Here is a 9,644-nt window from a genome sequence, read left to right on the forward strand (position 1 = left end):
ATACTTTTTTATATTCTATGATATTTTACGGTCAACTCACGCGCAGTTTTTGACCGCGTTTCGAGCCTCTCACTCGCACGCAGCGCGTTACCAGTTATGCGTTTTCTAACAAGTGCCGTGTTACAATACGCTCTACTGACGTTATATTAAAAACAGTTCTGTGTTTACCTGTGTCTGTACAATGTTTAATTTCGAGAAAGTTATTTTATTGATTTTATCAAATATTAAATGGTATGTTGGATTTTTTTTTTATTCAATTAAAAAAATATTTTTAAAATTATGTGTGTTCAAACTATTTGTAACTCGAATACGTTAGACAAAGGGTTGAAAATAGAGTGTGTGATATTTAAATCAAACCAAGTAAATGAAAACCAGTAGTCAAATGCGCGAAAGTGTTTATGTAAAAGGAGGAAATCCTAGTATTCTATTTGTAAAATACGTCGATTGCGTGAAATATATAATTGAATAAATCAATGCTTTAAGAAAGTAATTTTAAGTCCTAACAGTTACTATTACATAAAATTATGAATTTCGTACGATTTTATTTTTGTGCTACTCACACAAAAATAAAATCGTACGATGTCATCGTTCCATAGATTAATTGGCTAGTGCACGGACACGGTCAGTCGCAGATTCGGGTTCGATTCCCGATTTTTGATATGATATTAAAAATAATTATGAATTTATTATAAAAATCAAAAATTTCAATTAAAAAATCTCAATAAACATATTTGAAAATAAATAACTCACAAGTATATATAAATTAACAAAAAAATGTTGTTTTAAATTTAATTGAGATAAGCAACACATTAATAATTATGTAATGTTAATTTTGTTTACCAGGATACCGTAAGAAACAAGAATGCTTAACCGGGCCCGATGGTTGATGGTTGCTGTGGCAGCGTTACTAACGCTGCAATCGAAAGGAGACGGTGGATTCAGATTACCTGATCAACCACCTAAAGAAGAAACAGAGGGAAGGTCGGTGAACTTTGGAGGTGACCGTGGAAGATCGGTGAGTTTTGATGAAATTCAACTTCAATGTACATCGACAAGTACAACGTATCTACTTTAATCGAAAAAATAGTCAAATAAAATTCATTATCAGGCATATCTTAAAAATTGTTAAAATTTACTCGTTAACTCCCCCAAACTTAAATCTGACCACATTACAAGCACCAACTTTCAGATAAAAAAGCAAAGTTATGAGATAGCAAATCAACCTTATTTGATTCCCCTTAAATAGTTGTATTTTAAAATGAGTTATTTGTGTTAGAAGACCAAAGAACTAAAGAATTTGTTTGTTTTCTTGATCTAATTGCAGCCTGAAGCCCAAGGTCGTGGTCTGCTAGATTGGATAGGTTTAGGAGAAGACCAGGATCCCTACATTCAACAATCGACTCAACAGTGCCTCAATGGAGATCTAGCCGATTGTTTCAAGGCTCAAGCTTTAAGAAGTTTCGATGATTTTTTTGACAAACAAGCTTACCAGTAAGTTGTATTACTTTTTCTATTCAAAAAACCATAATTCATTTGTCAAGGGTGAGTTTTACCGGTTTTTGGTGAAGTTTATCCTACAAATAAGTTAGCAATAAACTTTGATAGCAAGAGGTAAAATAGACCATTAGAATCTGTTGCTCCTCAATTAATGAACTACAACTTTTAGATTCATTTTTACGAATAGAAATATTTCTTAAATATTGTGGAATTCGATGGTAAAATAGAATAATTTATCAAAAACTTTTATCTGTTGGATACCATCATCCGTCAAATGACGTTATCTACAACTGGTGAATGGTAATGGTGATTTTAATAATTTGTAAATATGACTAAGCAAACTGTATCTTGAAGTAGTCAGAAAACATAATTATCTCTTGTTAAAATATATTCAAGTAACGTAACAACATTTTACATTATTTGCACTAATTTTGAGTACAGCCAATGTTCAAGTTAATAATTAAACTATAGCTCTTGAGAAGACAGATACTTTGTCTTAAGTGATATTACTCTCGCATAATACATATAACACATGTTACCTCATTTACAAACTACAAAATACTATCAAAATATTAGCTATTTTATCGGTATAATATTAGGTATTTTTATATGTCTTCAGTGCGACAAAGCGAGCCCTGCGGTCACCAACCCGCCCACCCAGCGTGGTGACTATGGGTAGCACACATGAGTTCACAGCATTTTTGGCGTGAACTTGTGGAGGCCTATATCTAGCAGTGGACTGTGATAGGCTGAAATGATGATGATGATGATGATTAGCCATTTTCGAAAAAATTGAATAAATTAAGCATTACCATGTTTTCTGCTTCTGAGGTTTTAGGTTTAATTCCCGGCCGAATATGGGTGTAATAATTTTTCATTTCTTGTTATGTATTACAGTTTATCAGATAACGCAGTACTGATTAAGGTAGAATCTCAAGCCAGAGCGTTAGCCAGAGAACCTCCTCAGTTAAGTTCCCAGCCAAGAAGCGAAGACTCTGATTGGGATGCCCTTGTCAAATATGGAATGAGAAAAATTGAAAGGTAAGTTGTAAAATAACACAAAAATAATTTAAAAAAAAAGTATTAAAATGACATCTTATGGGCTCCACTTTATATTATATCGCTTATTTATTTACGAAACGTATTTTGTCACTGACATTACAGATACTTCCTACTAAGCAATTGTAGTCAAATAATTAATACACACAATACACGAGAATGAAATAATTAATCATCAATAAGAAGTGTTAAATTCGTCCAACCAGTTCATTTTTGCACAACTTTATACATTCATAATAAGGTACTTATGATTTCAAACAAAGAAACGAATTTTTCAATGCTTTCAATAACATACCAATAAAACTCAATACAAACATTACTTATTTATAATACTTCAATGTCTAATTGCCTTTTTCGACTTAATCCAAAGTTAGAATAGAGAAGTCCCTTTTACATCTTAAAACAAAGTTTAGAAAAATTACTGTTTTTTTTCCATTAAATCTAAAATATTTTATCCACAACGAAAATTCTCTCTTGTACTAAATAAATAAGCAATACAATAAGATCTAAATAAAAATACAACTTCATTTTAGATTGAAATTAAACAGAAACCACAGTAATACAACATGTAATAAAAATAAATTCTACTTGTTTTATCAATATATTACTGCATATGATTATTGTTCTAACAATATTACCAGAAATCCTAAATGGATGAAGTAGTTTTTCGTAACCTACATTCATGGGTTCTGTTCATAATAATCTATTTATAGCCCACCGAAAGACAACTCAACAAGCCTGTTTATGCTTGATAAGTCTTGCTTGAGAGTCTAAATCTAAGTCTTGATCTCAGAACACGTTCTAAAACCACTTTAATTCAATTTTCTTACAGATTTTTGAGGTCTACTGCTCTGGAGTTCCAGTTAGATGATGAGGTGACATCTAATGGGGTCATCGCTCCAAGGTTTTTAGACGAAATTGCTGACGAAGTTGACATTATTGAAGATAAGAAAGCGCCTCCTTTCCGTAAGTGTAAAATATTTTTGGACAAATATGATGTAAAAAAATGCAAAGAGTTGTTTAGTAAAAGTAAGGTTACTGTGGTAGATACAAGCTTTAAATAAATATACTGAATAACACCGGATCGACTAAACAGTAAATACAATTTCAGAAATTCTACACTAGAAAAATCAAGCACTCGTAGCTTTTCTGAAGCAACAAATTCACGTCACAAATCACAAAAGCTATTATCAATAAATGCGTAAATATTCGATGTTTATTTTCAGGCCGCCATAAGCTGAAGAAACTCATAATTCCTATGCTGCTGATCCTGAAGCTTTTCAAACTTAAATTACTTTTGTTCCTACCTCTCATCCTCGGCCTCGCTAGCTTCAAGAAATTCTTAGGATTCATGGCTCTCATCATTCCAGGTATGAAGTTATTAAAATGGTAATGATAACAATACCCAAGTCATTCGTATTATAATTGATAATTGGATGAAACTATTAAAAATGACACTATTATATGCGTTAATTATATGTATTAAAGTACAATGGGCTAAAGCTAATTATGTTCCTCTGCATACTTAATATACGATTCTCTCTCTTAAGAGATTTTCTTACGTAGGTCCTAAAAGTTTCAGTATTTCCAAATACACAAGTAAAAACCGTGCAAGGTAAATTTTATTTATTTTATTTTATTTATTAGGTTAGCCAACAGTTGTTTACACTGATTCACAGACATTTAACATTTAAATATAATTAATACATAGCACAAGTGCAACAACCACTTATAGGCTAACACCACATGCACAAATCACCGTTGCACTTAGTGAAAGATAGATTATGGTTGCATTAGATAACACAATAACCCAGCAATAATCACTTAATATCAGATACAGTTTGGGAATTACACAAGAAATGAACACTACAAACAAATGAATCTATAAAATAATAAAATCTAAGAATGATGTAAAAAAGGAATTAATTATTTAACAATTATTTTTAATACAGTGTAATGTGTTCAGAATTTACGTGTTTACTTATAATTTAATGCCTATAGTTTCAAAAATTGTAAATACTCCGTATTCTTAATGAAAATGTAAGAAATGTAATCTTTATAACTTCTTAAGCCGCTGATCCTCGCTGGGACTGTTAAGTTTCACTATAACATAGTTAAATAAAGTAATACTCTATTACGAGTACAATACAAAACAGAGCAAGATAAAAACATCTCTACATGAATGGTTCTAAAAAACGATATTACATTTTTCTCTTAGCTAAAATGTAGACATTTAAAAAAACATTCGTTATTCATTAGTTAATGACAATAATGTGAGTAAAGTCACTTATACTGTTCGTTAAAACTATGTCCTTTTAGCAGGTTGTTGGCTTAATCGTCTAAAATTCTTTAAAAAATAATAAACTAAACAGAGTAACCAATATAACTCAAAAAATTAAGCTTACTTTCTCACATTTTTTTTTACTCATACAAGTTTTGTATTATAAAAAATGTTCTTCTCCTATTAACCTTAATTGTATCGAAAACAAAGTCGTGTTCATATTAGCTAGAGTCTGTCGTAATAAGTCCGCTGTTTTAACTTAAATTAGACGAATCATTCGATTTATTACACTTACTTTTACAAGAAGAAAAAAAAATAAAAAGTATTTTAAAAAGTATATTTTATTTTGAACATATTTTTTTCTTTAAAATTTTTTGTCCAGATTCTTTTACCAATTCTAATACCACCATTAAACATTTAATGGCCCATTAGATAAACATTGAATGTTCAGATATAGAAACAAGGCTCAGTCAAACACAGAAAAACACAGTGATTTCATCTACGCTTACAGTGGCTGTTTTTATCGTGTGATAGCCCCGCCCCAATCTTTCATAGTCAAAAACAAAATAACTTTTATTACTAGAACTATATACCTTAGTAAGGATTTTCAAAATCGGACCAGCTGATGCCTAATCTACCATGTTAAAGCAGTAAAATAAACTGTTTTATAATATTTCTAAATTTTTACCATTAATAATAACATATTTTTATTACCAGGTGTCATCGGTTACTTCAAATTCTGCAAACCCAATCTATCATCTCCATTCTCGTCAAGTCATTACACTGGACCGCAATACTCTCCGGCTGGCATTGGCTTAAGCCCGTACAGGGAAGGGCATGGACCGGCAACTTATGGACATTATGAAAATTATGCTGTAAGTTATTTATTTTTATACATTTACATAAGATAATGATCATCTACTAGTCTCCCTACCGTGCCTCGGAGAGCACGTTAGCCGTCGGTCCCAGTTGTTATAGTGTACACCTGATAGCAACCGTTACTCATAGTAGGGAATATATCCGCCAACCTGCATTAGAGCAGCGTGGTGGATTAAGCTCTGATTCTTCTCCTAAATGGAGAAAGAGGCCTATACCCAGTAGTTGGATATTACAGGCATATTATATTAATTGAAAATTGCTTCAATTAATATCATTACATCATCGTTACAGCCTATACAGTCCACTGCTGGACACAGGCCTCCACAAGTTTACGCCAAAAATAACGTGAACTCATGTGTTTTGCCCATAGTCACCACGCTGGGCAGGCGGGTTGGTGACCGCAGCACTGGCTTTGTCGCACCGAAGACGCTGCTGCCCGTCTTCGGCCTGTGTATTTCAAAGCCAGCAGTTGGACGGTTATCCCGCCATCGGTCGGCTTCTTAAGTTCCAAGGTGGTTGTGGAACCTTGTTATCCCTTAGTCGCCTCTTACGACACCCACGGGAAGAGAGGGGGTGGCTAAATTCTTTAGTGCCGTAGCCACACATCACAATTCAATTAATATAATTCTAGTGATTTTATAACCAATAGGTTAAGAGGAAAAACATAATACCGTTTTTCTTAATCATCGAAACTTTAAACTTGTACCATATAGGTACTTGATTTAATAAAAAGCAAACTGAATTCTTCAGAAGAAAAAAAAAACTGGTCATTTTAAAATTGCTACTAATTTATCTGATTATGTCAAAGCAAATTCTAATAGCAAATTTACAAATCCCAATAAAGCATTCCAATTTGTTACAATGTCAAATTAAGTTCATTCAGTCCTCAATTAATCTGGTGTATGATTAGATTAAAGCGTTTGGATTTGTGGTTTAACTGGACAAACCACAATCGGCGAACTCATTAGTTTACTAATTATACGAACATCAATTCAGTAAAGAGTACATATTTGAAACTCGTATTTAAGGGGCATATTAAGTGGTAATTGGTATTATAATCTGGAATATTTTGTGATCACTTTTGACTTATTTGTGATATCAAGAAACGTACAGTGCACAGTTGATGCCATTTTGTTTAAAACCTTACTTATCTTCTACTTCCTGAATATTATCTACAGACCTATATATCTATTCGACTATCGTGTTCAATCAAGGCAATTTTTCAGGGCAACCATTACAACAAGTATGGCTCCAATGGTATAGCCTTCAGGGAACATGATGTCAGTCCTCAAGACTTAGCTTACCAAGGCTGGGAGTTCAGAAATAAGAAAGGCGCTGAAGATATAAAAGCTGAAGAAGCTTAAGACTGATTTAATTTCAATAATATGTAAACAACATCATACAACTCAATTTTAAACAAAAATAAACCGATCTGTTATTCAGTCAAGAAAAATTTGTTGTAAAGAACAGTTATAGGTTCGAAATAAAATTCACACTGAAAAATCATGACAAAACTAGTCAGAATAAATTTAGACATGCTTATGAAGGCTATTTGTAACGAATGAAGTTATTAATGATGAATGAAGTTATTTACTGATATTTAATACAAACTTTAAAACAAGTGGTTGTAATAAGATACTACAAAAACTTACAATAAACTTACGTTGAAATTTTTATTTACTACTATCGGAAAAGATAATTGATTTTGTATATTTTTTTTTAATTTACCAAATGTATATAACAGCGTAATGTGGAGTTTTTTAACTTGAAAATGATTGTTGTGAATTCGTCTTATAATTTAATTTGAGACGAATAGATGTAAACTTTATAAGTATAATGTAAATACATTCGCTATTATATTTAAAATATCTAGTGTATTTTTAAGTGTCTAATGTCATTATTTAAATAATCTTATTTAGATTATTTCGTTGCTTTAATTTTTAAAAGATTATATTATTGTACATAGATCTTGTTAATTATTAAACTTTTTATACTTTTATTATTATTTCTTTTATTCAGTATATTTTCTTATGATTACATTTTTAAATATATTTATAAAAAAGACAAATAAAAATATTTAAAAATATAAAAATAGTAGTCCTCCGATGGCAGGTTGAGGCCCAGGCCACCGGTAGTTAAGGTTCCAGGCTGAGGAACCTCCTCACAATGCGGGCCGTTTCAAGCAACACTGCCTTTTGTATCTGACCCTTGATCCAACAGTCAAGTGAGAGTTTCTTAAGGTGTTGGTCGAAACTCTTCGCTAATAGACCATTAACCGATACAACAATAGGAACAATTATTGTTGAGTCTACATTCCACATGCCGGTAATCTCGTGGGCAAGGTCTAAATATTTACTTAATTTTTCTTTTTCGGCCTTTACGAGATTATCGTCATGTGGAACTGTAATGTCAACAATAATTGCTCGGCGCGCTGATCGGTCTACTAGCACTATATCAGGTTTATTGGCTGCAATAAACCTGTCAGTGACAATAGATCGATCCCAGTAGAGCAATGCACGACCATTCTCAAGAAATGGCGTTGGGCTATACCTATAATAAGGCAACTCATTTTCAACGAGGCCGTACCGAATTGCAAGTTGTTGGTGTATAATCCTGGCTACTTGGTTATGTCTATGCAAGTACTCACCGTTAGCAAGATGACTACAACCGGAAACAACATGTCTAATGGATTCTCCAGGCTTATGGCAAGCTCGGCATATGTCTGGAGTTCCATCTTTCATGATATGTTTCCGGTAGTTATTCGTCTTAATAACTTCGTCCATAATTGCACAGACAAAACCTTCGGTTTCTCCGAAGAGGTTCCCGTGTTGTAACCAGGATATAGATATATATTATTATTATTTTTATTATTACGTAAAACGTCCCCTTATACAACTATATTAATTATATTCTTCCTTACATTTCTTACATCATTTTGCACATGAAATTATGGGAAATTTTAACTATACTACCAATATTTTTTTACATGTGCCTTGACTATGTCGTAATCTTTACCACTATTAACGAACTCCATTTCGTCTAAGTCTTTAAGTATATAAACATCATCTCTATCTAATTCCCTTCTATTTCTATAATGTGCTGTATTTTTTCTCGATTGAAGTCTATGGAACGGCATTGGATATCTTGGTACTTTTATATTCTTTCGTGTTTTCTTCCTAGGACTGCTCGTTGTGACATCTTCGTCTTGAACGTTAGCGCTATCAATCATTTCAGTTTTCTCAGTTGCCACTGTAACTTTTCTTGTTACCGGATGAACGTAGATCTTCCTGCTTTTGTTTTTACCTTTCTTAAATATTCTCTGAATAGTTCGTTTCGGTGGGGGTTTTATTTTCTTTTTCTTTGTGTATTCATCATAGATTTGTGTGGGTATCCTTACTGGATTTTCATCTTTTAGGTAGAAACTTACATTTGTTGGAGCCTGTGAAAGCATTTTTCTATTAAAATTTTAAACATGAATAAATTGATAAATATGGTAAGGGAAACTTCAATTAATTTATCATAAATTTTCCTAAAAAACCTCTATAAACCAACAACAATACCAACATTCCTTTATTACGATTCACTCACGCTTTAATGTGTTCTCATTAATCTGCTCAAAAGCCCTTCGTGAATACTTTGGAATACCTTTTGTACCTACAATATGCATCATTGGATTTGTATTAAATTAGGACGAGGTCTATAAATCTGTATTACGTAAAAGCTTGTAATCGATATAATAAGTTTTCATTTACTAAATAATCTATGAATATCGGCATGTTGATTAAATTTTACATTATCATCGATGTAAAATATATTACTTTACTTTACCGCCAACCCGCATTGGAGTAGCGTGGTGCATTAATCTCTGATCCTTCTCCGACGTGGGGAAAGAGACTTATGACCAGCAGTGGGATATTACAGACTGAAG

The 9,644-nt window shown here is 32.3% G+C and overlaps 2 protein-coding genes across 2 annotated transcripts; one reads left to right on the forward strand and one right to left on the reverse strand.

Annotated features, from left to right (window-relative positions):
• Positions 1-862: 862 nt before the first annotated feature.
• On the forward strand, positions 863-7,470 carry LOC123665189. Its single transcript, XM_045599532.1, has 7 exons — positions 863-1,015; positions 1,325-1,491; positions 2,395-2,538; positions 3,389-3,522; positions 3,783-3,926; positions 5,555-5,712; positions 6,943-7,470. Exons 1-7 carry the CDS (start codon positions 863-865, stop codon positions 7,078-7,080), a joined length of 1,038 nt encoding a protein of 345 aa, XP_045455488.1. The 3' UTR covers positions 7,081-7,470.
• Positions 7,471-8,684: 1,214 nt separating this feature from the next.
• LOC123665310 lies at positions 8,685-9,192 on the reverse strand. Its single transcript, XM_045599635.1, has one exon. It carries the CDS (start codon positions 9,165-9,167, stop codon positions 8,685-8,687), a length of 483 nt encoding a protein of 160 aa, XP_045455591.1. The 5' UTR covers positions 9,168-9,192.
• Between the last annotated feature and the right edge of the window lie 452 nt (positions 9,193-9,644).

This window comes from Melitaea cinxia, chromosome 23, assembly GCF_905220565.1.
Source record: "Melitaea cinxia chromosome 23, ilMelCinx1.1, whole genome shotgun sequence".
NCBI lineage: Eukaryota > Metazoa > Arthropoda > Insecta > Lepidoptera > Nymphalidae > Melitaea > Melitaea cinxia.

What these genes read in the sequence shown, in the direction of transcription:
- LOC123665189 (XM_045599532.1), top strand. Translation starts at nt 863, where the DNA reads ATGCTTAACCGGGCCCGATGGTTGATGGTTGCTGTGGCAGCGTTACTA. An exon ending in GAGGTGACCGTGGAAGATCG is followed by an intron (nt 1,016 to 1,324) that starts GTGAGTTTTGAT and finishes ATCTAATTGCAG; the next exon opens with CCTGAAGCCCAAGGTCGTGG. An exon ending in TTTGACAAACAAGCTTACCA is followed by an intron (nt 1,492 to 2,394) that starts GTAAGTTGTATT and finishes TATGTATTACAG; the next exon opens with TTTATCAGATAACGCAGTAC.
- LOC123665310 (XM_045599635.1), bottom strand. Translation starts at nt 9,167, where the DNA reads ATGCTTTCACAGGCTCCAACAAATGTAAGTTTCTACCTAAAAGATGAA.